The sequence below is a fragment of the Ailuropoda melanoleuca genome, chromosome 4 (genome assembly GCF_002007445.2).
Source record: "Ailuropoda melanoleuca isolate Jingjing chromosome 4, ASM200744v2, whole genome shotgun sequence".
Classification (NCBI taxonomy): Eukaryota; Metazoa; Chordata; class Mammalia; order Carnivora; family Ursidae; genus Ailuropoda; species Ailuropoda melanoleuca.
The window spans coordinates 69,349,627-69,376,611 of record NC_048221.1 but is presented as its reverse complement, the minus strand read 5'-3'; the positions used below and the strand labels follow the sequence as shown (position 1 = coordinate 69,376,611).

At 51.2% G+C, this 26,985-nt stretch overlaps 1 protein-coding gene and 1 long non-coding RNA gene across 6 annotated transcripts; one reads left to right on the top strand and one right to left on the bottom strand.

Annotated features, from left to right (window-relative positions):
* Window positions 1-3,126: 3,126 nt before the first annotated feature.
* LOC105241112 lies at window positions 3,127-12,261 on the bottom strand. 5 transcript variants are annotated; one of them, XR_004624841.1, is made up of 8 exons: window positions 12,106-12,261; window positions 11,534-11,610; window positions 8,441-8,660; window positions 7,201-7,703; window positions 6,645-6,869; window positions 5,619-6,237; window positions 4,790-4,855; window positions 3,127-4,609 (listed from the first exon to the last, which is right to left on the bottom strand). It is a non-coding gene; the product is annotated as an uncharacterized LOC105241112 (long non-coding RNA). The 5 variants fall into 5 exon arrangements; XR_004624840.1 differs by having other exon boundaries at window positions 5,992-6,237; XR_004624838.1 differs by having other exon boundaries at window positions 4,790-6,237.
* On the top strand, window positions 11,778-26,985 carry HAAO (3-hydroxyanthranilate 3,4-dioxygenase). The gene is made up of 10 exons (XM_034659054.1): window positions 11,778-12,027; window positions 14,935-15,013; window positions 20,004-20,087; window positions 20,388-20,494; window positions 23,588-23,677; window positions 23,985-24,028; window positions 24,297-24,442; window positions 26,147-26,215; window positions 26,385-26,467; window positions 26,573-26,985. The coding sequence occupies exons 1-10, from the start codon at window positions 11,948-11,950 to the stop codon at window positions 26,649-26,651; spliced, it is 861 nt and encodes a 286-aa protein (XP_034514945.1). The 5' UTR covers window positions 11,778-11,947; the 3' UTR covers window positions 26,652-26,985.

The following is a 26,985-nucleotide window of genomic DNA, read 5'->3' as shown; positions in this document are numbered from 1 at the left end:
GAGCCATGAATTAAGAGTCTGAGCTGTGACCCTCCCTGGCTGTGTGACCTTAAATAAATCTCTTACCCTCTCTGGACCTCAGCTTCTTCATCTATAATCTGAGGGATCTAGAACAAATAAGAGCTTTCTAGCCTATCTTGACTGGAGAACTCTTTTTATCATGTATATGCTTGCCAACACCTTGAGATTATTAAATCATATAATAATTATCATGATGTGTGTAAGTTATTTTAAAAATAAAGTTATTTTAGATACATGTATAACTTTAAAACAATCTCAAGTAATAGCTATAATAAAAAGATTAGTCTCAACCTATTTCCATTTACCATGTAGTGCAAAATGTTTAAGGGAAAAGCATGCTTTGTTAACAATTTTAAGTTTTTACTTAAATTCCAGTTAGTTAATATGTGTAATATTAGTCTAAATAGAACCTGACTATTGATCAGTGATGCTTTCAAGTAAAGATCAAAAGGGAGAAATGGGAAAAACAGTAACTTGGAAACCTCAGTAAAATGGAGTCATGGGATTTCAGTAAGGAGACCTCTCACACCCACCCCTCATACTCAGTTGCAGACCCAAAAGGAAGAGAAGGACTTGACCTTACCCGGACTTGACCTTGCCCGTGGATGCCTTCCTCATCCCTCCGCCCCCCCAAAACAGCTTAGCCAATGAGAAGCCGCCATACTTGGAACTCCCAGTTTACTCCAATGGACTTCTAGTTTGTAACAGCCTTCCCAATTTACTCCTTTTCTCCTTGAAAGACTGTACCTCTCCATTGTTCCCCAGACTTGCCTACGGTTTTGTCCCAGCTTGTTTGTTCCAGATTGCTATTCTCTTTTATTCCCGAATAAACCCATCATTTGCTGGTAAAATAAACTGTCAGTTTTCAGTTTTTATTTGTAAGGTTAACAACACATGGTTTAGCCATTCTCCTATTAATGGACATCTTGGGTTATTTCCTGCTTGGAGCTTTCATAAATAAAGCTGCTAAGAGCATTCTTGTGCGTGGCTTTTCGTTTTCATTCTTTTTGAGTAAATACAGGAGTGAAATTGCTGGATCATAAGGGAGGTTTATGTATAGTTTTTGTAAAAGCATTTTTATTTTTTTTTTTAAAGATTTTATTTATTTATTTGACAGAGATAGAGACAGCCAGTGAGAGAGGGAACACAAGCAGGGGGGAGTGGGAGAGGAAGAAGCAGGCTCATAGCAGAGGAGCCTGATGGGGCTCGATCCCACAACACCGGGATCACGCCCTGAGCCGAAGGCAGACGCTCAACCGCTGTGCCACCCAGGCGCCCCTGTAAAAGCATTTTTAAACTTTTTCTTAAGATTGATTTACTTTTTGACACAGAGAGGGAGCACACGCAGAGGGAGGGGGAGAAGCAGGCTCCCCACTGAGCAGGGGGCCCTTGCAGGGCTCCATCCCAGGATCCCGGGATCATGACCTGAGCCAAAGGCAGACGCTTAACTGACTGAGCCACCCAGGTGCCCCTTTAAAGGCATTTTTTTGTTGCAAAACTTATAAACATAAAATTTGCCATTTTAGCCATTTTTAAGTGTACAATTCAGTGGCATCAAGTATATTTACGTTGTTATGCAACCATCACCACCAGCCATCTCCAGAAATTTTTCATTATCCCAAACTGAAAATCTGCACCTGTTAAAAAAAGAATTTCTCTTCTCCCTCTCCACAGCTCCTAGTAACCACTATTCTACCTCCTATCTCTACAAACTTGACTATTCTAGGTACCTCATAAGTGGAACAATACAATATTTGTCCTTTTGTGTCTGGCTTATTTCAATTAGCCTAATATTTTCAAGGTTTATCCATATTACAGCATGTGTCAAAATTTCATTCCTTATGTTAGTATAATATTCCATCATATATATATATATATATGCATATTATGCATGAATCATGAATGCATATTATACATGCATATCATACATGAATTAACAAAATGTGCATAGATATCATATATAGATATCATATATAAATATCATATAGATAGATATATATCTATGTGCCACATTTTGTTTATTCATTCATCAGTCAATACACACTTAGATTGATTCCACCTTTGGGCTGCTGCAAATAATGCTACTATGAACAGAGAGTTCCTGCTTTCTCTTCTGGATCTAATCCCAGAAGTGGAATTGCTGGATTATATGATAATTCTGTTTAACTTTTTTTTAACATTTTATTTATTTATTTCAGAGAGAGAGAGCGCAAGCACGAGCACGGGTAAGGGCAGAGGGAGAAGCAGACACCCCACTGAGCATGGAGCCACCTGCGGGGCTTGATCCTGGGACTCGATCCTGAGATCATGACCCGAGCTGAATTCAGACGCTTAACTGACTGAGCCACCCAGGCGCCCCAATTCTGTTGAATTTTTTGAGAAACTACCATACTGTTTTTCTCAGCAGCTGCACCATTTACATTCCCACTAGTAATGTACAAGAGTTCCAATTTCTCCACATCTTCACCAATACAGATTTTCTGTTTGGGTGTTTTTTAGTAACAGCTATTCTAATGGGCATGAACTAGTACCTCATGTGGTTTTGATTTGCTTTTCCTTATTAGTGGTGTTGAGCATATTTTCACATGCTGATTGGCCATTTGTGTATTCTTGGAGAAATGTCTTCAAATCCTCTGCCCCTTTCTTAATTAGATTTGTTTAGTGTTTTGCTGTTGAGTTTTAGGAATTCTTTATATATTCTGGGTATTAATCCCTTACTAGATATATGATCTGCAAATATTTTCTCCTGTTTTGTGGGTTGCCTTTTCACTCTCTTAATAGTGAGCTTCGATGTGCAAAAGTTTTTAACTTTGATGAAGTTCTATATTTTATAAGAAACTGCTAAACCCTTATTTCCAAAGTAGTTGTGCCATCTTACACTCCCACCAGCAGTGTTGAGCATTCCAGCTGCTCTACGTCCTTGTTAACGCTTGATATTGTCAGTCTTTAATTGTATTCATTCTACTAGGTATGCAATAGTATCTCCTTGTAGATTTAATTTGTATATCCTTGATTACGAATGGTGTTGAGCATTTTTGATGTACCTCGTGGCTATTTTGTATATATTTGTGAAATATTTGTTCAAATCTTTCACCCATTATTTTGTTGGCTTTTTTTGGGGGGGGGGGTTGGGTCTTTTCTATTAAGTTGTAGAAGTGACTGATATTTCTCAGTTTCTTCATCTGCAGGTAGCAGGTATGAATTCCTCCAGGACACATGGATTACAAGAAATGCCTAGGTTGATGGGGCGCCTGGGTGGCGCAGTTGTTAAGTGTCTGCCTTCGGCTCAGGGTGTAATCCCAGCGTTATGGGATCGAGCCCCACATCAGGCTCTTCTGCTATGAGCCTGCTTCTTCCTCTCCCACTCCCCCTGCTTGTGTGCCCACTCTCGCTGGCTGTCTCTGTCGAATAAATAAAATAAAAAATCTTAAAAAAAAAATGCCTAGGTTGGCCACCGTCCACAGTGCTCTGGATTTATAAGAACCCCACTCTCATCCAAGGCATGTAGGATCCATGCCAGGAAATTAAGAGAATGCCACATGATGTTGGGGGTGGAGGGGTGAGGTGGTGGGGTGTGTCTACCAGTGATTTGAAGGGAGGGAGCATCCAATGGCCCCTGGCAAAGAGAAGCTGTAGAGTATCTCCATGGGAGAAAGGAAGGAGGAAAAAGTAGGGGAGAGCCCACTGGCCCTGAGCCAGAGAAAATGGAAATGGAACAGATATATAAGCTAAACTGAAAGCAGGGCTAGCCTATGAATGTCTCTCCAAGGACCTTCCACCTGTGAGGTGACACAGACATAAACTTCCTGTTCTATTGCAGAGACCCCTGGAAACCAAACAGTAACCACAGTGCAGATGAAGGGCTTTCTCCTCGGCTCCCGTAACGTGCCCTGCCCTGTCTAGAAGGGTCTCAGCTGAGGTCACAGACTGCTCCAGCCCATGGCCAACAGCCAAATGTGATCACATTAGAGAGGCAATATACGGAGAGCCAACCACTTTTAGTATTTGATGCCCTGATCTCAGGACCTAACACTCCTTGGTTGCAAATCACAACCATAAACAAAAAAAACCCCTTTTTTTTTAAGAGCGAGAGGGAGAAGGCGGAGAGGAGCAGAGGGAGAGAGAGAATCTGAAGCAGGCTCCACACAATGCAGAGCTCACAACAGGGCTCGATCCTCATGACCCCAGGATGGGTCAAAATCAAGAGTTGGAACCTAACCAACTGAGCCACCCAGGGTGCCCAACAAATCTTTTAATATATAAAATTAAGCATATAAAAATATACCAGTCAGGAGACAGAAACCAGGCCAGTCATTTAACAAAGAGTCTACTACAGAGAACTGTTAACTAAGTTTAAAGTTGTTAACTAGGTAACTGAAAAGCCAAAAAGAGAGTTCTGGAGTAGCAGATACCATAGCAGCTGGAAGAAGCAGCCACCACCCCTAGGACTGAGGGCAACCAAAGAAGGAACAAGTACTAAAACTTGGAAGGTAAGTAAAGACCTGTGCAGAATTGAAACTCTGGCCTCCAAGGGGGCGCACCAGCTTCTCGTGTTGGTATCCCTCATGCGGTCGCTTTAAAGCTGATTCTGCAAGAACAGGGAAACTGCAAGTTGCAGAGGACAGGACAGGGAAGCTTAGGGAAGGACCCAGGGTGTGGAGCTCAGGAAGCACGGGCAGGCAGGGCACCGACAGAAAGCAGTCAGGGAGGAGCCAGCCTCCCCTACCCGGCTTCCCCCATCCCCAAGTTTGCAAACTCCCTCCCTTACCTCCATCCGGCAGGGCCTAACAGAACCAGCTGGGAAGCATCAATGGAGTTTGCAGCATCCCAGCCCCTGCATCATAACGCAGAATATAAACCATGGGTTTGGAGCCGAGAGACAATAACTTAATATCTGGCACAAAGCGCTTCATATCACACAGAATGGAGTAACCCTACAGGAACGTTTTGAGAACAACCCACCCATCCTCTGTTCACCCAGAAAGACGAGGGTTATCTGAAAAGCAGAACAGACCAAAGGTCCGAACGTCTGCCATATTGGTTTTCCTTTCATGACTCCTTTTGGTGGTTCTAGTTCAGTGGTTTCCAAGCTTTTATGTCTAAGAATTACTGCATACTGTGCTTTATAAGGGATATAAACAATGTTCTAATTTGATTTTAACTATATGCAACTTTTGCCTTACTAGCTTTAGAACCAAATCCCCTCAACATCACTGTACCCCAGCCCCCCTGGAGTGGATCGGAGGCAGAACTCTTTAAGAAGAAACACTGTATAGGACTCCCAGGTGGCTCAGTTGGTTAAGTGTCTGCCTTCAGCCCAGGTCACGATTTCAGGGTCCTGGGATACAGTGCCGCACCCAGCTCCCTGCTGAGCAAGGAGTCTGCTTCTCCCTCTGCCTCTCCCTCCCCGTTCATGCACGCGCTCTCTCTCAGATAAATAAATAAAATCTTCAAAAGAAAGAAACACTGCATACAGTGGGGGAAAAGCACAGGCCTTGATGCCAGTTGGGCTTCTGCTTCTACACCTTTGGGGGCGCCCTAACCTGCCCTTTGGGGGAGCTAGTTAATACTCTCAGCTGCAGTTTCAATTTTCTAACCTGTAAACGGAGAAGCAGCTACCTGAAGAAGGAGACAAGGTCCCGAGTCAACTTCTGTCAAATCAGATCCCCAAAGGTGGGGGGCAGAGCCACCTCCCTTTCTGCGCCTCACAGGAATGAGGAGTGAACGGTCATTGTGTTAAACCACTAACTTTGGGGTGGGCTTTTCCTGTTACAGCAGCTAATGTTACCATCACTGACACAGAGTTCACATCTTAAAACAGTTTCCTCGAAGAAATAAGAGTGAGCATCACGTCCATGAAATGAAGACAGCCAGTTGTAGGAGGATACCAATTAAAGTATTTGTAAATAAAAATATGAAACCATTGAAATTTAAAACCCAGTAGATGGGCTGAACTGTAGAATACTTTACCTAAATAGAAAACTAGAAGATTAGGCAGAAGAATATTCCCAGAATGCAGGACAAAGGGAGATGGGGAAAAGAAAGTTCAATGAGAGGGGCCCCTGTGTGGTGCAGTCGTTAAGCATCTGCCTTTGACTCAGGGCGTGATCCCGGCGTTCTGAGATCGAGTCCCACATCAGGATTCTCCGCTAGGAGCCTGCTTCTTCCTCTCCCACTCCCCCTGCTTGTGTTCCCTCTTTTGCTGGCTGTCTCTCTCTGTCAAATAAATAAATAAAAATCTCTTAAAAAAAAAAAAGAAAGAAAGAAAAAAGGAAGTTCAATGACATGCAGATAAGATCTAAAAATTCCACCATTCATCAAAAAAAATTTCAGAAGTTGCTAACAGAGAGAATAGATGAGAAACAATTTTTTATAAAAGCCAAGCATTTTCCAGATCTGAAGAAAGATACACACACATACGAACACAAAGAATAAGTCTCCAAAAATGTACGGAATACAAGAAGTAATAGCAAGTTAATACATTAGGAAAACATACTAAGACATCAAGTGTTGCCTGTATAAAATTTTTAAATAATAATCCAAACAAAATAAATCAACATGGAAGTTGCCAGTAAGGAATTCTAGAAGGAAATTAAAGCTTGCCCAGTTTCCTTTGTTCTTACCTTAGGTTCTAGGGGTGGATATAGATGCTGTTTAACAATATACATTATTAGAAATCTACAAATTCAGGGGCGCCTGGGTGGCACAGCGGTTAGGCGTCTGCTTTTGGCTCAGGGCGTGATCCCGGCGTTCCGGGATCGAGTCCCACGTCGGGCTCCTCTGCTGGGAGCCTGCTTCTTCCTCTCCCACTCCCCCTTTGTGTTCCCTCTCTCGCTGGCTGTCTATCTCTGTCAAATAAATAAATAAGTAATCTTAAAAAAAAAAAGAAATCTACAAATTTAAATAAATGCACGTATTTAAAGAATAACCCCTAGATATATGGGAATAGAATACAGAAGGAGAAATGGATCAAAGAACACTTAATCAAAAAAGCCAGGTGTCATGGACATGGCTAGCCACCCCCAAGCATCACTTCCTACCTCCCAGTCATGTGCCAGAGTTTTGTGTGAGAATCCCACCCCTTCCCCATGGCCGCAGATTTAGGGGGAAGCCGACTCCACCTCCACCTTCAAGTATAAATCTTAATTTGACTAAACCAGAGTAGCCCACTCCCTTTACCTCAATAACTGGTTCAGATGTGGTCATGTGAGCCTTAGATTGCCAGTAAACACATCTGGTTCTTGCCTGGGGGCAACTTTGACCCCCAGAGACATTGGGCAATGTCTGGAGACATTTTTGATCGTCCCAACTGGAGAAGAGCTCTGGCATCTAGGGGAGAGAAACCACGGATGCGCTAAACATGCTACAACGCAAAGGACAGCCCCCCCCACAAAAATCATTCAGGCCAAAATGTCAGTAGTGCCAAGGTCAGGAACCCCTGGTCTAAAGGAAAAGCTACGGATACTTTACATCCCTTGACCCCTCAAAGAAGCAGCGTCGGGATAAAGCTGATGCTGCAGACAGCAGTTCTGAAGGATGGAAAGAATCAGGGTCCGTGATGACACCGCTGGTCACAGGCTCATTCTCCCACTGGGTATCCAGTTACACGAGCCTTTAACTTCCTATTGGTTAAACCACTGTTTAACTGGGGTTTCTGTTACAGCCACAAGCATCCTGATAAACTAGAAAAGAAAGAGAAAAAATAGAAAGAAAAAACAAGGAGGAGGGATGTGCATAGACAGAATAATGCCCCACCCTCCCATCCACTCCCCCTACCAAAGACCTCCACGTCCTAATTCCCAGAATCTGTGACTATGTCACCCTACATGATGAAAGCGACTTGCGCAGATGTGATTATACTAAGGGGTTAGAGATGGAGGGACTATCCTGGGTTGTCTGAGTGGGTCCAATGTAATCACTAAGGTTCTTACAAGGGAAAGAGGGAGGCAGGAGAGTCACAGGGAGAGAGGTGTGACAAGGAGAACAGAGGATGAAGTGATGCCCTTTAGCAATGGAGGAAGGCCTTTGCGCCAAAGAATGCAGGTGGCTTCTAGCAGCTGCGAAAGGCAAGGAAAAGAGGTTCTCTCCTTGAGCCCCCAGAAGAAAATACAGCTCTGACACTCTGACAACACTTTGATTTTAGCCCACAAGACCCATTCAGACTTCTGACGCACAGAACTGTAAGATAATAAGTGTGTCTCACTGCAAGCCCTGCTAGGTTTGTAGTAATTTGTTTTAGCAGCAATAGGAAACTAACACAGCATGGCAATTAGAAAACAGAAAATAAGATGTCAGGAGTATGTACAAACAAACATGGCAATAATTACACAAACATGAAAGACTTGATCTCCTTTTCAATAACAGACGGAATTTTTAAACTCCATGGGTGTTTCTGTGCCATGGGTGCGGACACACTCACCTTTGATGGGATGAGTGGCAAAGTCACACTGCAAGGCATATGGATTCGAGAAGTGAAGGAGTTATTGTGGCATCTTTTTTTTTTTTTAAGATTTTACTTTTAAGTTATCTCTACACCCAACATGGGGCTCAAACTCAAAACCCTGAGATCAAGGGTCGCATGCTCTACTGACTGAGCCAGCCAGGCGCCTCGTAACATCTTTTTGATCTACTTACAATACCTGGAAAATATGCAAACACACAAAGGTATAGCAATATTAGTATCAAATCTGAAGTCAAGGTGAAAAGAAACTAAGAAGAAATAATTCATATTGGTCTAGAAACACTACAACAGAAAGGTAAAATAGTCATGAGGCTTTTTACATCTAACAATGTAGATTCAAAATATGTAAAGTAAAATCCACTGAAAGAACAGGGAGAAACTGACCAAAAATTACAATGGAGACTCTAACATATTTCTCTCAGAAACCAAAATATTAAGCAGTTTTTTAAAATAAGGATAACGATGGGGCACCTGGGTAGTTCAGTCAGTCAAACAACCGACTCTTGATTTTGGCTCAGGTCATGATGTCAGGGTCATGAGATCAAGCCCCGCATTGGGCTTCAAGCTGGGTGAAGAGCCTACTTAAGGTTCTCTCTCTCCCTCTCCCTCTGCCCCTGCCACCCTGCTCACTTGATCTCTCTCAAAAAAATATAATAATAAAGATAATGATATTTGGGTGTCACAGAAGGCTGATGTAATAGAAACATTTAGAACTGCATTCTGAGAGAAGAACACACATTCACAAAGTCAACCGTTGGCTAAGCTGCAAAGGAAATAGTAACACATCCCTCCACTCAAAAATAATACTCAGACCATCTTCACTCACCATAGTGCAATAAAATTAGAAATGAAAAGAACAATGATAGCCAAACAACCACAAAAAAACCAACAACAAAAATAAACCAACCATATGTCTAGATATTTCAAAAGACTTTTTTTTTTAAAGATTTTATTTATTTATTTGACAAAGATAGAGACAGCCAGCGAGAGAGGGAACACAAGCAAGGGGGAGTGGGAGAGGAAGAAGCAGGCTCATAGCGGAAGCCTGATGTGGGGCTCGATCCCACAACGCTGGTATCACGCCCTGAGCCGAAGGCAGACGCTTAACCGCTGTGCCACCCAGGCGCCCCTCAAAACAGACTTCTTAATAATTCAAGAGATAGCAGGCCCAAAGCACAGATTTCCAAGTAACCAATACAATTCATAACCTAGCCCTCTTATTCATCTAAGCTATCTATTCTTAAATACTTGCTAAATTACGTGAAAGTGTGGGAAACTGGGAGAATCAGGGAGGCAAAGACAGATAGACCCAGAAGCTTGGGGAAAGGGATAGGCTGGAGCAACTGGTTCTGTCCATTGAGAGACTGTAGGGATCTGACAGTTATCACTAACCACATTCACCAACGTCTAGAAGCATCTATTGAACTCAGTAACTTGGACAGGGGAGTCACTGCCATCCAGGGGAGGCCTGAGAAAGGCACCAGCAGGCAGGACAGGTTCTAAGGAGCTCTGATCCTAGGGCAGATGCTGTTTGCCTCTGATTCCACAGCTCCTGTGTGCAGAGGGGAGAGGTGGCTACTGCAAGGAGGTAAGGTCTAGAAACTGCGAAGAGCCCACAGCTTCACATGTAGGAGGATTTCAGCCGGCTGTGACTAGACAATGCCAAACACTGGGATAAAATGCAAACTGTCGTTTTTCTGAACATTGGAGTCAAATGGTGCCCGACACTCAAACCAGGAAGATTGCCAATTGAACAGATATGATTTTTTATCTTAAACGGTACAAACCAGAGGGCATATTTGACAATGAGCAGACAGCAGATTATTTAGCCTGTGTTTAGGGTTTATCTGGATAATTCAGACCCCAAACATACTACTTGTGGCCTCAATGCTTCACGTTATTTGACTACATACATTAAAACACAGGGTAACTTTCCTTTGCTTTGTACTATGTTAACAGAACATCTGTTCTGTGAATTGATTCATGCCTTTATCCACCCTCCTACCCAGCCATCCAGTTAACAAACATCCAAAACAAACCTAACCTGTCACGGATCCTTGTGGCCTCACGAGCCCCTATTTACCTCTCCTCTGGATTACTTATAGAGACAAAGAATATGGTTTGAGTTGTTTTGGTGCCAATCAATATTACAGAAAGAAATGCTCAGGGGAAAAAATTATAAATAAATAACTTAAAAAGAAAACGAAGGGCCGGGGAAAGAGGGAGAAAGAGGTGCGGGTGGAGAGGAAACAGGAGGGTCCTCCCAGCAGAGGTCGGTGGCAATCTTCTGGCCTCTCTGACTGGGTTCTGATTTGCGCAGGGTTGGTGGGGGAGCGGGCACAGGGTCTGTGCAGGGGAAGGTGCTGAGAAAACCAGCCCACCGCAGGCAGCAGGGAAGGGGCTAGGAGGGTTGGGAAGGCAGGAGCTAGAGGAGTTGAAGCTCTTCAACTCTGTGGTCTGGATTCCGGAGTCGGAGCCTGAGCTGTTTTCCCTCTCCCCACCCCACCCTCCTCCAACACACACGCACGTTTTTCCTCAGAATTCTGAGTCCGGAAGGAAGAGAAGAAAGCGGGTGTCGAGCCTTCTTGCCCTCCTCCGCACCCGCATCCGGTTCTCCGATTTCACAGTCGCGCCCCCGAGGGTAACTCGGCTGGAAGCGCGGGCACAGGTGTGTCCGCCCACCCCACCCCCGAACCCCGAGATTCCCGAGGGCTGGGACACCGAGTGCCCGGTTCTTCGTCGGGCACTGTGCCGAAGTGTCGTGTGACTTGAGTATGTCCCTTAGACACGTCAGGAGCTCAGGCAGTGCCGGGCGCCTCGTCGGTGCTGTCTGACACCTGCGAATGCAGGCGAGGGCCCGAGGTCCCCGTGGCGCGCCCGTCCCCCCACCCCGCCCCGGCTCGCCGCTCTCACCCAGCCTGAGGCGAGGCCAGGCGAGCGGCACTTGCTAAACCTGGGGACCCCGGCCTGACCGCCGTCCTCGTCCGACATTCCCATTTCTCAGATGAGGAAGCCGAGGCTTCCATCCAGGGCCGGCACCTCCGTACTCACGTGCTCGGATTTCCACACCCGCCTTCCTCCCATCGCAGTCTGTCTTCGGGGGCCTCCCCGGGGTCCAGGCGCAAAGTCTGGGGACAGGGGACGGCGCACGTTCGCGGGGAGCCCCAGCACGTGAGGGGGGGGCTGACCCCGAACCCGGCGCCCCGCCTCCTCCGCGCGAAGGCCCTCCAGCTGGGCAGGGGCAGCGCGGGGGGCGGGCGGGCCCGGGACCAAAGTCCGGGAAGGGCTACGTCGAAGTCCGCGGCCCCGCCATTGCCCCGGCGTGGGGGCGGCGTGGGGGGGGTTGCCCCGCCCTTTGGCCCCGGGGTCGCCGATTCGCGAGGCGGCCAATGGGCGGCCAGGCGGAGCCGCCCCCCTCGGACACCCGCCGGGGCGTCAGGCTCCAGAGCCGGCTCCCGGGCGGCCATGGCGCGTCCCGTGAGGGTGAAGACTTGGGTGGAGGAGAACCGGTCCTCCTTCCTGCCCCCGGTCTGCAACAAGCTCCTGTGAGTCCCAGGCATGCCGCCCTCCTCCTGCCCTTTGTCCCCACCTCCCCGCCCCCGTCCGCACCCCTCATCCCTCACCCTCCAGCCCGGCTTCTTAACCCAGGAGCCTGCAGAAGGGGCCCGCCATCCTCCTGTGCCTTCGGCGGGGGACGGGGCGGGCAGGCTGTTCCGGGTTCCACCACCCTCTTCTGTTCCTCTTTCTGATGGCTCTGCCCTCAAGATTGTGACCTTGACTTCGGAAGATGGCTGGGTGACTGAGACTAGGAGAGATGCAGATGGCAGGTCACCGCCCTGTCCCCAGGGCTTAGAGATAGCTCTCCAATCCCCTGGTGACTCTCAGAAGTTTAGGGAGGGTAGTTTTTAGGATGTCCCAGAATTGCACTAGAACCAGCAGCCAGAGGGTGAAGTCGGACTATCCTCTCCTGTAGGAGGATCTTGATTTAGTGCTCTCCCGGGGCCCCTCCTTGCAGGCTGCATACATCCCACCAGACTGTCCCTGGCCACCTCTGTTCACAGCACCCAGCAGGGCCAGGGGTAGGCAGCAGTTTCTCCAGCAGACCTGGGCCCTCCCCCAAGGTCCCTTCACCTTCCCCCTCCCCTCTGCCCCATGGCCGGGCCTGGTGTGCTTCCCAGCTCCCGGCTCACACTGCCAGGTCTGCAGAGTGTCCCCAATGCCCAGCACCCCAAACCACACAGCTGCATTCGCACACCTTGACAAGCCAGAAGCTGTGCTCAGTATTGTTACAGCCACTCACCTAGCCTCACACTAGCTCCTTGAGGTGGGATTCTAATAAAGTCACGCTCCCAGTGTCCCACAGCTAGTATGGCCCCGATCCAGACTCCAGCCCATGGAAGAGCTTGACTCCCAAGTCCACACTCTGGGTCACTGTGTAGCACTGCCACTGGCTCACAGCCCCCTCACCCCAGAGCCTCGTGTCTTCTACCAATGTCGTGGCCCTCAACCTTTTCCTCCACTTCATCCCTGTGCAGCTGGTTCTCAGTGCCCCAGGGTGTCCCCACAGTGTCTCGCATCCCTCTGCTCCTCTCCAGCCCTTTGGCCACTGCTCTGGGGCCACCCTTGTCACCTCCAGCCTGGGCAGTGTGCTGCCTCCCTCCTCCAGCTACCCCCCACCGGGCCTCTGGCTCGGCCCCAGTATTAACAGTCACAAAATGCAGACCCTGCCTTTATTCGTTCAGCAGGTGTTCACTGAGCACTCAGTACGTGCCAGGCACTGTTCTGGGCACTGGAGATGCAGCAGAAAACACTGACAGTCACCTGGGGCTCTGACATTCCGGTGAGAGGAGGCGCCCAATACAAACAAACAGACAAGGGGTGGAGGCAGGCCGGCATAATGGGCCACGGGGTGGAACAGAGCTGTGGTCCCCCACCCTGTGTTGGCTGGGGCTGTCAGAGAGTCTGCCCGAGGCCTCTCCTAGCCCCGGATGGCTTGGCAGCCATCTTTCCCTTCCTTGGCTTCTGCTACATCACCCCGATTCTCTGTCCTCATCTTCACAGGGCACTCTCCCTGCCAGTGTGTCTGTGTCTAAACTCCCCCACCCTTTAAAAAAAATTTATTTTTTTATTTATTTGAGAGAGAGAAAGTGAAAGAGAGAACACAAGCGGCCGGGGGCAGGGTGGCGGTGGGCAGAGGGAGAGGGAGAAGCAGACTCCCCATTGAGCAGAGAGCCCGACTCGGGGCCCCATCCTAGGACCCCAGGATCATGACCTGAGTCAAAGGCAGACACTGACTGAGCCACCTAGGCACCTCTAAATTTCCCCTTTTAATAAGGATTAAGGGCCCAGCCTACTCCAGTGTGACCTCACTGTGGCTTAACCAGTTATATCTGCAATGACCCTATTTCCAAATTGAGTCACATTTTGAGGTTCTGGGGGTAGGACTTCAACATATGAATTTGGGGGTGAGGGGGGTCATATGAAACTGCAGGGGGGTGAGCAGAGGAGGGACATGATCTGGCTGATGAGTGGAAATAGTTCTTGAGTGGGGTCATTCAAGAACTTTTCATATGTACCTAAATTATATCCTACGAAGGTTGATTTAAAAAAACACTTTTTGAGGCACCTGGTTGGCTCAGCTGGAAGAGCACATGACTCTTGATCTCGGGGTCATGAGTTCCAGCCCCATGTTGGGTGTAGAGATTACTTAAATAAAACTTAAACAAAAGAACAAACAAGACCACAAACCTTTCCTAGGCTCCCTGGCACCCTTCAGGCCAAGACCAAACTCCTTGGCTGCCCTCTCGAAGCCTGTGGTGACCTAGTTCCGCCTTCTCACCCTTGCTTCCCCAGATGACTCCCGCTCTCACACCACTGGGACCCCAGCGCTTCCAGTCTCCAGGTCTCTGCATCCAGCTTCCCCTCCACTTCCTTCCCCAAGTGTCTCACAGCTTCAAGCCAGCAGTTTTCGGGGAGCAGAGATTCTCATAGTCGGCTTGGAGAGAGGGGGTTAAAGGTCATTTCACCCCACCACTGCCCCCAGCCCCAGGAAGTGGTGCCTGCAGTGTGCTGTCCTGTAACTGGAGATCTTGAGCAAGGCCAGGGATCCTGGCTGATGAAGTGTAGATCCACGACCACACTGCTCCCCACTACTAGCTCAGAGGATATTGAGGACACACACACATTCACTGAGACACAGATACAGAAAGACGCAGGTACACGTATAGTCTCAGACACACACACACACACACACACACACACTCTTGGATGCGCACAGCCATACTGAGATGGGGGGGAAACATGTCAAGACTGTAGGGACAATGATACAGAAACAGCCCTGTCACCTCTCCCAGGTGTACCCAGGCTCCTTCCAGGCCCCCCACGGGCCCCTGCACCCCTCCTGTCCTATCCCACGAGCTGGTTCAGGACCTCTTCCCCCTTGTCGATTACAGGCACCAGAAGCAGCTCAAAGTCATGTTCGTCGGGGGCCCCAACATCAGGAAGGACTACCACATCGAGGAGGGTGAGGAGGTAGGCCTGCTACTGCCCTCTTCTTTAATAGCCGTGGAGGAGGGGGACGCTTGCCAAGCAAGAGCCAGAGCCTGTGGACAGGATGGGCGGGTGGGGGGGGGGTCAGGGGACTGATGGATGAAGGGGGCGATACTGAAATCCCAGGGCAGAACGGCTGCCTGCAAGTTGTGGGCGCACAGTGACAGCTCCGTCCTCCAGCTCTGCTGCAGGAGCCCCAGGAAAGAGCCCAGGCTCTGTGGGTTTGAGAGGGAGGCTCGAGCTGCTGGGCATCACCCCCTGGCCATCCATGTGCCAGGTGCGAGGCCCTGGTCCCCTCCCCTTCAAATCTGAATACGTAAGACCTCCCAAATGAGACCCAAATGCTGACAGGGACCAGGGTGCTCCAGTCTGGTCCCAGGAGCTGAGTTCTCTGGAAGGGGCTGGTGCTGGGAGGCCCCTTCCTTATCTAGAGGGCCCAAGACACATGAGTTCCTAAGGGCTTGAGGGGGGTGGAATTTGCATTGAATACCCTTTTGTTCCTTGAATTTTGAACTGCAAGGTAAATAAACAAAAGTAGAATTAAAAAGGAAAAGATGGACCCCCTGAAGGAGGGACACAGGTAGGTTTCCAGCTTTGAGGATCTCTGGTGACAAAAGATCAGTATAGGGAACCGACACCCATCATCGTGGGGGGCCTGACGCAGGGGTTCAAGGTCCGGAGTCCAGCTTGGTCACAGCCTCCACCCCCACCCCTGGCCTCTCAGCCACAGCCAGGGACTGGAGGGAGCACAGGAGAATCACTCACTCAACAAATATTTACAGAGCACCTAGTGGTGGGGGGCGGGCAGGGGAGTGAGGACCCCGGGCCAGCAGGGAGCAGCCTCACAGAGCAGGCCAGCTAACCCCTCACCTCGCCCAGCCACCCGCTTCTCACCGCACCTCAGGGAAGACCGTTTTCCTCTATGGCAAAAATCAGCAGGACTATCCAAGCTGCAGAGAGAAGACGGGGTTCAGCTGGGAGCGGCTACCATGCCGTGCTGTAGACTAGACCGGTTGCCGGTTTCTTTGCTTGCTTCAGTCAGCCTTAGGCCCCTCCACTTGCCTTCCAGAGGCTTCCACCCCGTTAGCCCTGGTGTCAGTGCCCACCTTTCCCGTCTCACTCCCTCTTTCCTTCCCTCGGCCCCAACCACCTCTGCCCCACACCCCCCCACTTTTGGGTCTCCCCAAGCTGCTCTGGTGTGGATGGGTGTCCCCTGAGGGGCCCAGGCCAAGCAGTGACTCAGCTGAGTGGCTGACAGATGAGGAGGGCTGGCCTGAGTAGGTGGCCCCTCTCAGGTGAGACACTCAGGTGGCTGGGAGGAATTCAGCTCGAAGTGGGTTTGTGGCAGCTTGTTCTCATCCTGGGGTCGGGGAGAGTTGCAGCCAGAGGCCCTGGGAGGCCGCAAAGCTGAGGGTTAGCATCCTCTCTGTGCCCGCTGTCCTTCCCCAGGCTGTGCTGTAGGAGCTGTCCAGGCTCCTCCCTGGTCAGAGGAAAGGCATCACTGAGCCAAATTGTCATCCTTGCCGAGCTCAGGCTTCTGCAACAGCTCTTCGGGTTCCCCAGCTTCAGCACCCACACATATTCCATTTACCCGACTCCTCTTGGGGTGCACAGATGCAAGGGCACCTGGGCTGCGAGTCAGCCAGACCGGGGCTGAAGTGTCTGCCTCTTACTACCGTGGCATCAGGGGACACTGGCTCCTGCCTGGGGGAGGATTCAGTATATACAGAGTGTGCATGTGCACAGAGCCCGGGCCAGAGAGGGTGCTTAATAGACACTGGCTCTCTGGACCGCCCCCTCCCCACCCCGCCGCAGCCCCTGTAAGGCCTTGGAGGCCAGATTCGATTTAACATCCGCCTCAACTGGTGCAGTTCGTCTTGTGGCTAGCCCCAGGCCCCAAACATCATGTACGTCCAAATGGAACATAATTCCTTTTGGACTGCCCATGACTGTTGGGAATTTTCTGCTGTTCAGGACCTGTACCTCTGCTCCAGGCTGGGCCTGTCCCTCATCATAGGGAAGGCCTCTGGGCACAGGCAAGGCATCACTTCCTTTCCCTGTTTTTGTTTGAGGGCTGCTGACACCTTGTAGCCTGCCTAGAAAGGGCTTGAATCTGACCCAGACCATCACTCCAGATCCCACTTCCATCCCAGCTGTCCCTGACATTTGCAGGGCCTAAGGGCTATGGTCCCCTCCTTCGAACTCTCCAGGCCCTTCCTCCTCTCCCTCCATCCATAGAAGGACCCTCTTCCATCCCCCCAACACAGATGGCTTTCTCCTGACTAGTGGGGTGGGGCACAGTTATCACAGAATTGCTCCCTAAGAGAACCTAATAGGTTTTTTGTTTAAAATAACTTGCCTGGGTTTTTTTTTTTTTTTTAAGATTTTATTTATTTATTTGAGAGAGAGAGAAGGCACAAGCGAGGTGAGGGGCAGAGGGAGAAGCAGACTCCCTGCTGAGCAGGGAGCCCAATAAGAGGCTCGATCCCGGGGACTCCAGATCACGACCTAAGCCAAAGGCAGATGCTTAATCAACTGAGCCACCCAGACACCCGCCTGGGTTTTTTATTTTTATTTTTATTTTTATTTTTTTATTTTTTTAAAGAATTTATTTATTTATTTATTTGACAGAGAGAGAAACAGCCAGCGAGAGAGGGAACACAGGCAGGGGGAGTGGGAGAGGAAGAAGCAGGCTCCCAGCGGAAGAGCCTGACGTGGGGCTCCATCCCAGGACTCTGGGATCACGCCCTGAGCCGAAGGCAGATGCTTAACGACTGAGCCACCCAGGCGCCCCGCGCCTGGGTTTTTTAAAATAATAAAAGTAAGCTTTGCTTATTGTAGAAAACATGCAAAATAAAGAAACGACAAATGTATACCTCGTTCATAACACCACCACTCATGAGACCCCCTGTGAACCCTGTCTGCTTTATACATGTAGCCCTGCATAATTAGAATCCTGCCAGGGGCGGTTTTGAATCTGCTTTCACATAAATTTAGTATTTCCCGTTTTCCCATTTTATGAAGTTACTCAAAAACATAGTTTTCAATGGCTGTAGAACGTTCTGCATTTTGACTCTGTCATAAAGTAGTGGCATTTCCCCTGTTATTGGCATTACCATTGCTACTCCTGCCCTCACTAGTGTTAACAGCTAGAGGTTTATTGAGTGCCGACCACGTACCAGGTACATGGGTGCACAGCGTTCCGGGCAGACCTCACAGCAATGTTCTGAGTAGATACTGGCAATTTACCGAGGAGGAAATGGAGGCACAGAAAGACTAAGTGAGGGGCGCTTGGCTGGCACAGTCGTTGGGCGTCTGCCTTCGGCTCAGGGCGTGATCCCAGCGTTCTGGGATCGAGCCCCACGTCAGGCTCCTCTGCTGGGAGCCTGCTTCTTCCTCTTCCACTCCCCCTGCTTGTGTTCCCTTTCTCGCTGGCTGTTTCTCTGTCAAATAAATAAATAAAATCTTTAAAAAAAAAAAAAAAGAAAGAAAGAAAGACTAAGTGAATTGACCAAGGGCGCTCAAGGACCTGGCCGAGCTGAGGGCCAGGTGACACTGGAATCTCTGCTCTTAACCGTGATGCACTATGGCCACACAGCGGCAAATGCACACCAGGGGGCAGGGGCGTCTCTGCTTCGTCTCTGCTTTGCTGCAGCCACCTTCCTAGAGACAGAAATGCTTGTCAAGAGTGTCAGGTGGCCAAATGTCCCAGTTCACCCTGGACTTTCCTGGTTGCAGCACTGAAGGTCCCGCATCCTTAGAAGCCCCTTAGGCCGCCCCATGGGTCCTTCCTGCCCTTCACAGGGGTTTCGTCGGCTTGCCCCTCTGGCGGACTGCAGAGCCACGTTTCCCTAGGTTCCCTGAGCTTGGCTTGATTTCCCTTAGTAGGTACTGTGACCAGAACCTCTAACTCCTTACATGATAGCAATAATTACTATTAATACCAACTCTTCAGCTATTTGGCTGGGGCTCTTCACACCCACGCAGTGTGAGACTGGTGGAGGGAAAATGTGTCTCCTCCTTCTCCCAGGGCCGTGGGGTGATCTCACTAAAGACATTATTTAGGATCTTAGGATGAACTAAGAAAAGCACAGTAGGGACCCCCAGGGAGACAGCAGGTGAGTGCCCCCTTCCTCAGTCCCCACCCTCCCTGATTCCAGCATCCCCGGGCCCACGTTTACACAGCCGACCTCCAAAGGAGGTCTGAGCAGACACTGTCCTGCCCCCACCCAGGCTTCACAGGGGCTGGAAAAGCCCGCACAGGCTTCCAAGCTACACAGACTCGGGTCCAAAGTGCAGCTCCAGGACTAACCGTGTGACCTTGGACAAGTTGCTCTACTCAGGCTCGGTGTTATTTTAATTTTTTTTCCTACAGAATGGGGCTAATATCTTTAGAGGCTGTTGCAAAGATTTCTTTTTTTTTTTTTTTTTAATTTGAGAGAGAGAGAAAAAACATGAGAGGGGAGAGGGTCAGAGGGAGAAGCAGACTCCCTGCTGAGCAGGGAGCCTGATGCGGGACTTGGTCCTGGGACTCCAGGATCGTGACCTGAGCTGAAGGCCGTTGCTTAACCAACTGGGCCACCCAGGTCCCCCATTGTAAAGATTTCTGATGATGTATAGGAGAGTGCTTGCACAGCCCCTGGGATCTAGGGACGCTTCTCCTTACCTGACTGAGGGGGTCACTGGATTCCCCAGTGAGCATGTTAGCCAGCCTCCTTCCCCCATGCCAACTACCCATTGCAACGTCCTGGGTACTTTGGTCATCTGTCACGTGTCAAGGGGTGATCCTGTGTGTCCCCAGCACTTTGGTCTGTAGCGTGTGTCAGGGGAGACTGGGGCCTCAGAGCACAAGTGACAGAACTGCTCATAAGGCCTTCAGGAAGTTGCTCAGGTGTCTGGGTCAGAACTCAGGCCAAGGACCTGGAAGAGGGAGGGGGCAGGGGCTGAGCCTGTCCGCCGTCCTGTCCCACAGATGTTTTACCAGCTAGAGGGCGACATGGTTCTCCAAGTCCTAGAGCAAGGGAAACACCGAGCTGTGACCATTCGGCAGGGAGAGGTGAGCCTGGGCCCCAGGGCGTGGGAGGGGAGGGACCAAGGAGCAGGAACCCATGGTCGGCTCATGCTGGCTTTGGTTGGAGTGTGTCCCCCCTGGCTTGTCCTGCCTCCCTTCCTGGCCCTTGGGCACTTCCTCCTGTGAGCTGCCCATCCAGCCAGGCCTGACATTTCCTCCGCTTCTAGGCTAGAGGCTAGCAGAGAGGGGGGCTGCTGGACCTTGTGGGCCAGCTGGGGAGGCCAGGACACTGCGGGCACCCAGGTCTCTGGAGGGGATTGCTGGCACCTTGTCTTCACCCTGCAGATATTCCTCCTGCCGGCTGGGGTACCCCATTCTCCACAGAGGTTTGCCAACACCATGGGACTGGTCATTGAACGGAGGCGGCTGACAACGGAGCTAGATGGGCTCAGGTAAACGGGCCTTGTCCGGGCGTCTGGGGCAGAGGCAGGGGGCAAGCAGCAGAGGAAAGACCCTGGATAGACCCAGGGAAGCACTTGCTGGCCACGGGGTGGGTCGGAGGCATGCAGATCTTGTGTGTGCTGGCTGACGGGGACAGATTAGGGGTGGCGGTGGTGGGGATCTGACGATGGGGGTCAGGAGGGATGTCCTCCGTGACTCCGTGGGAGCCCACTCCGCCTGAAGGCCTTTGGCTGGGACCAAAACCTGCGCTTTCCACACCAAGGTGTTCGGGGAGTTGGGAGGGTGAGGGGATGCCGAGGTCAGCCCCGCCCCAGCCAGGAGCACTGCCCCTCCTCCCAGCCTCCGACCCCAGGATGCCCTCAGCTGGTTTCTGCCCGCCCCCTCATTCCACAGCCAGCACGGACATGCATAGGACACTGGCTAGGACACCAGAGAGGGGCTCCCGCTGTATCTTACCCATCTCACCTGCACGGGGACCCTGAGAGGCAGGCGCTGCTGTCATCTCTACTGTGCAGATGAGAAAACTGGGCACAGGGAGGTTGAGTTTGCTAGAAGGCAGCAGAGCTGGCATTGTAGAGAAATAGGAAATGAGGACAGTTTAAATAGGAGGGTGAGTCAGCACCGAGGAGGGGACAAACACCGGTGTGGGGTGGGGGGCGGCCACTCTTTCCAGAGCTGAGTTCCCAGTGGGCTCTAGTCCATCACCCACCTCTTATCTGAGGCAGCCTGTGGCTCCAAGGGACACAGATTTTTCCAAAAGCTAAACTATTTTTTGTTTTTTTTTAATTAAGAAAATTAAAATTTCTCCGCAAGTTCCTGACTGAGATCAGGATACTTTGCCCCCCATCTCCTGTTACAATGGATTATTTTTTAACGATTCCCCTTTTTCTAATCAGCAAAGTCATACACGTTCAGTCTTGAAATCAGGAAGAGTAAAAGAAAGCAAATAAAGTTAAAACTATTTGTCAGGAAAAGGGAAAATCTTATGGAATGTGAATGATACCTCAATAAAATGGAATGAACAATAATAAAGAGAAAACCAAAAAACCCTGTCATCTTACCAGTTAAACCTAACAAAGCTCTTAACCTTCTGTCTTGCCTCTTTTCTGTGCGTACCTACCCCTTACAGCATTGCAGTCTTAGCAAGCATGGGGTTGAATTTTGCTTTTTTTACTTAAAAAACTCATGAGCATTCCTTATACTATTCAATGCTTTTCAAAAACACAATGATATACTAACCTACTGTTGTAGAAACAGATGTCTGGCCTTCAATTCCAAAAGAAATCTTTCACAAGGGGCTTTATGAATCTTTAGTGACAGAGTGGACAGTGTCCTCAATAACATTTTTTGTAGTTTTATTTATTTATGTATTAGAGAGAGAGAGAGCATGAGCTTGCACACGCATGAGCGGAGGAAGGGGCAGAGGGAGAGGGAGAGAGACAGACTCCACGCAGAGCACGGAACCAAATGCAGGGCTCTCTCACCATCCTGAGATCAGGACCTGAGCTAAAATCAAGAGTCGGTTGACTCGGGTGACTGAGCCACCCAGGCACCCCGTCCTCAATAACATTTTTACAGCAAATTCAGTAACAGATTTCATCTGACTGCTTTTGACTTTTTTTTTTAAGACTTTATTTTTAAGTAATCTCTACACGCAATGTGGGGCTCGAACCCATCACCTCGAGATCAAGAGTCCCAGGCTCTACTGACTGAGCCAGCCAGGTGCCCCTCTCTGCTTTCGACCTTTAATAAAAGCCAGGGACTGGGTGCCTGGGTGCCTCAGTTGGTTAAGCATCTGCCTTCAGCTCAGGTCATGATCCCAGAGTCCTGGGATCAAGTCCAGCATCGGGTCCCTGCTCAGTGGGGAGTCTGGTCCTCCCTCTGCTCCTCCCCTGCTCGTGCTGTCTCTCTCTCTCTCTGTCAAATAAATAAATAAAATCTTACCAAAAAAGATTTTATTTTCTCATTTGAAAGAGTGAGACATTGAGACAGGGAACACAAGCAGGGGGAGTGGGAGAGGGAAAAGCAGGCTTCCCGCTGAGCAGGGAGCCCAATGTGGGGCTCAATCCCAGGACCCTGGAATCATGACCTGAACCGAAGGCAGACGCTTAATGGCTGAGCCACCCAGGCGCCCCTAAAAATCTTTTAATTAAAAAAAAAAGCTAGGGTCTCAGCATTCAAATGCCTCTCTGAAGGCAAGCTTTCTGGTGGCCAGCTCCAATCCCAAGATAGAATTTAGGATGAGCCTTTATGTCTATAAACCCTGTCCCATAAGCAGGACCACTTCTCTTTTTTGGGAGGAGTTGAAAAGGACGAAGCAGGCCTGGCCCTGGTTGCTGAGCCTGAGGATTAGACATTCCGTCAACAGAAGCGCTGCACGCACCAGGGCCCTGACGCACAGCCCGCATCTGCCGGCGGAGGAGCTCCCCGAGCCTGGCTGGGGCTTGCCTGGGCCTCTGAGAGTCTCGGAGAGGCTATGTGCACACGCACGCGGACTTTCCTCCGGAGAAGAGGCCCAGCCCTTTGTTCTGATGATCAAAGGCATCCATGGCCCCTAAAGGAGCAGGATAGCTCATCCGGGGGCAGCCTCTGCATGTTGGTTCTGTGGGCTCCTTGCGCTCTGATCTCGACTAGCAGCGGGCAGGCGGAGCATCCAGACCTGTATTCAGGCTCGGCCTCAGCTTCCTGTCTGGGAAAATGAAGACACTCCTTGTTGATGTTGTCTGTGTTTCTAAGACCGTCTCGAGTCCGTCCTGCTCCCGCCACTTACAGGCTGTGGAATCCCTGCCAAGTTACCCAGCTTCTCCGAGCCTCAGAGTTCTAGCCACTTTGTAAATGGTCAAGTTTGGGGAACCAGGAATGCAAATGGGGTTGATCATAGCCCCCCCCCCGCCTTTGGGGCACACAGTGCTTCTGGGAGAGCCAGGGGTGGGTGAGTGAGTGAACATTGGCCACTAGGTCGTGCTAACGGGGTGAAGCGGCTGCCAGCTCTGCGGGGCTACCAGGCTCCAGACTTCCACAAGCAGAGCTGCCCTGAGGCTACCCAGGTGGGGAGCTGGGTTCCCTGTCCTTTGTTCTGGCAGGTACTACGTGGGGGACAGCACGGACGTCCTGTTCGAGAAGTGGTTCTACTGCAAGGACCTTGGCACTCAGTTGGCCCCCATCATCCAGGAGTGAGCCCCCAGCCCGGCCCCTGGCCCTTGCTCTCTGAGGACCCTGCTCTGGCTGGGGGAGGGGCAGACCCACCCACAGTGGAGCCAGCGTGTCCGGGATGTGGGGGGAATGCCTGCCCTTCCCCGGGTGGGAGGGCCCAGGCTGGAAGGGAGGGGAGGGCAGACCTACATCAACTTTTGTAGGGACCCCATGAGTGTGTGGGCTCCTGCACCTGCGAGCGTATGAGTGTGTGTGCGCATGTGTGTCTCCCTGGCCATGCATTCGGGAACACTAGCCGCTCATCCTCCTCCCCGTTTCTTCCTGTAGGTTCTTCAGCTCTGAGCAACACAAAACAGGAAAGCCCATCCCTGGTGAGCCCCTGAGAACCACCTCCCTCCCTCCCTCTCTGCTTTCACAGAGTAGAATGGGTCTCGGCCTAGAGCACCAGTCTCCTTTTGAGTACTCTGCCCAGTACTCAAAAGTACGAGACGATGGCACCAGGTGTCCCCCAAGTGGCCGCTTGGTGCTTGAGCTGGATCCAGAGCCCATCCTGGTGATTCAGGGCTGGACCACTGGGCCTGCTGGGGCTCTGGGTGGGCTGGGCCAGAGGCCGCTGACACAGCTATGCTGTGGGTGCAGACCAGCTACTCCAGGAACCGCCATTCCCCCTGAGCACACGATCTGTCATGGAGCCCGTGTCCCTGGAGGCCTGGCTGGATGGCCACCGCAGACAGCTGCAGGCAGGCACACCCCTCAGCCTATTTGGGGACACCTATGAGACACAGGTAATGAGGCCCTGGGCCACCCAGGGCATCTACCCAGCAGCCCTCGGAAATGGGAACTAGTCACACACACATGCACACACACACACACACACACACACACACGCATAGTTTCAGAGGTTGTGACATAAACAGAGGCCTTCCTGTTTCCTCCCTGACTCAGAGAGTGACGGCTTTGCCTGAAGAGGAGTCTACGCGGCCTCCAGCAGTCTCTCTTTGCCTTCAGAGTAGGGGTTGCCCCATCCACTGACTGATTCCTCGGGGTCTAGAGTTATCCTTCTACTAGGACTTCCTGAACTTTTGGCCAGTCTCAGTCTGGGGAGCCAGAAGGAAGAGAGGTGCCTGGGGCTGAGGGTCAGGTGGAGAGGTGCAGGACACCCACCCAAACAAAGCTGGCCTTCTTTCGTTCAACATTTATTGAATGCCTCTTACGTTTCAGGCTTTGGCTGGAAAATAAGATAGAGTCATTGCCTCAAAGAATGTGTGGTCTGATAAACAGATAAGTTAATCAACAATTACCACAATCAGGTAGTATGTTATTTGGTAGAGAAGCTTCAGGAAGCCATAGGACAATGAAGGAGGAATCCAGGCTGGGAGGGAAGTCAGGGAAGACTTCCTGGAGGAGGTCACGTGTAAGCTGCATTTTAAATCAAACATGGGAATTTGCAAAAGGAAGAAAGGGAGGCTGAGAGAGCATTCCAGGTAAGGGAGAAGCATGGGTAAAGGCATGGAGGCTTGAAATAGCCTGGCACTGCGACAGCTGAGGTTAGCAGGAGCCAGGGCAGGGAGCGCAGGGCAGCAGGCACCATGGCTGGATGACAGGAGTAGCAGGCAGTGCCCAGGTCCTGACAGGTCTCCTGGGCTGTACAAGGTGCAAGGCTTGGGCCTGCTTGCTTTACAGTTTGCCACGGGTCCATCCCTTGCTGTTTGAATCAGACACCCTGGTGGAGGGATGCCCCCTGGGAACACACCTGCCCTGAAACGTCTGGCCTGCAGCACCTGAACTTACCCAGGGCCCTGAAAGCAGGCGCACACCACAAAGCCCCTCCCAGCCCATCACGGCAATGGCGTTTGGCACTGAGCTGGCCTCACGGTCCTGCCTTCTGCCTCGTGCACACGCCTGCTCCCTCCGGCTTCAGTTTATGCCAATGGACATCTACTGAGTCCCACTCTGGGCCAGCGGGAGCGAGGCCTGCACAGTGGCTGCCAGGCTGATGCAGGTCCAAGAGGCTCACCCCCTCCCATCTCCCTCTTCCTCCTCAGGCCAGAATCTCATGGAAGAAGGCAGGGGGGCACTCTTTGGGGAACTGTGGGTGATACATGAGTCCACACTAAGCTGTGTACACATAAGTCATGTCCCGAGTGTGCTTCTGGCAGTCATGCCTTCATGGGTCAGCAGTGGTGGGGCTGGGCCGCAGAGGAATCCGATGTGTGTGTGTGTGTGTGTGTGTGTGTGTGTGTGTGTGCGTGCGTGTGTCTGTGCGTGTGTGTGAAGGGCAGGCAGGCGCGGTAGGCACCACTGCTCATCACGGAGGCAGCAGGGAGGCCTGTGGCCTGGCAGCCTTCCTCTCCAAGTCCTGGTCTTGGCTCCACACATGGGGATAAGGCTGTGCCTGGTGCTGCAGGCCTAGAGTCCGGGGGCCAGGTTCAAGGCCATCTCCTGTGTGGGGCAGAAGTACGAGAAAGATCTATGTCGCTTCCTGCCAGGTGATCGTCCATGGACAAGGCAGCAGCGAGGGCCCAAGACAGGACGTGGATGTGTGGCTGTGGCAGTTGGCAAGTGGGGCCGCTGACGGGGTGGCACACCCTCCTGCCCACGGGGACCAGGCTGCTCCTAGGCCTTGGACTCCCGGAGCCTGGAGTGGCTCCCAGGGCCTCCTTGCCAGGGAGACTCAGGGACACCTGGACAGGCCTCCATTCCCATTGTCCTGCTCCTCTTTCCCAGGAGGGCTCCTCCGTGGTGACGATGGGGGAACAGCGCCTGAGCCTGGCCCCCGATGACAGCCTCCTGGTACCAGCCGGGAACGCGTGAGTGCCCGGGAGGACTTTGCCCCCAAGCTCTGGGACCACTCCCCTTCCCCCGGGATCCTCTGGGCCTGCGTGTCTGACCCCGGCCCACCTGGGTCTCCGCAGGTACACCTGGGAGCGAGGGCGGGGCTCTGCGGCACTGGCTGTGACGCAGGACCCCGCCCGCAAGAAGCCCCTGGGCTGATCCCCTCGGTGCGCCCCGAAGCAGTCACAGTGCCTCCCTGCCCCACACATCTCCCCTGCCCTCTCTGCTTCTGCGTGTATTGCTGCTGAGCCATTCCGTGTCCCCGGAGCTGGGCCCTGGGCATCGCCATCCACCCTCCTGCTATCCTCTCTGCAGAGACGCCAGGCTATTGCGGGGATGGTGGTACCCCTTCTCCTCTGACAGCCCTCTGCCCACAGTCTGCTCCTTGATTGAGGCCGGGCTGCCTCTCCATCCCTCTGTGCCCACAGGCTCAGCACAGCTCTTGCCTGCTGCCCAAAGGGCCCTCAATAAAGGCTTCCTGGTGGACAAACGC

Bases quoted from the DNA above. Each gene is read 5' to 3' on its own strand.
- HAAO (XM_034659054.1), top strand. From the start codon at position 11,948: ATGGCGCGTCCCGTGAGGGTGAAGACTTGGGTGGAGGAGAACCGGTCC. The intron at 15,014-20,003 runs GTAGGCCTGCTA...CCTGTCCCACAG, and splicing joins ACATCGAGGAGGGTGAGGAG to ATGTTTTACCAGCTAGAGGG. The intron at 24,443-26,146 runs GTAATGAGGCCC...GCTTCCTGCCAG, and splicing joins GGGACACCTATGAGACACAG to GTGATCGTCCATGGACAAGG.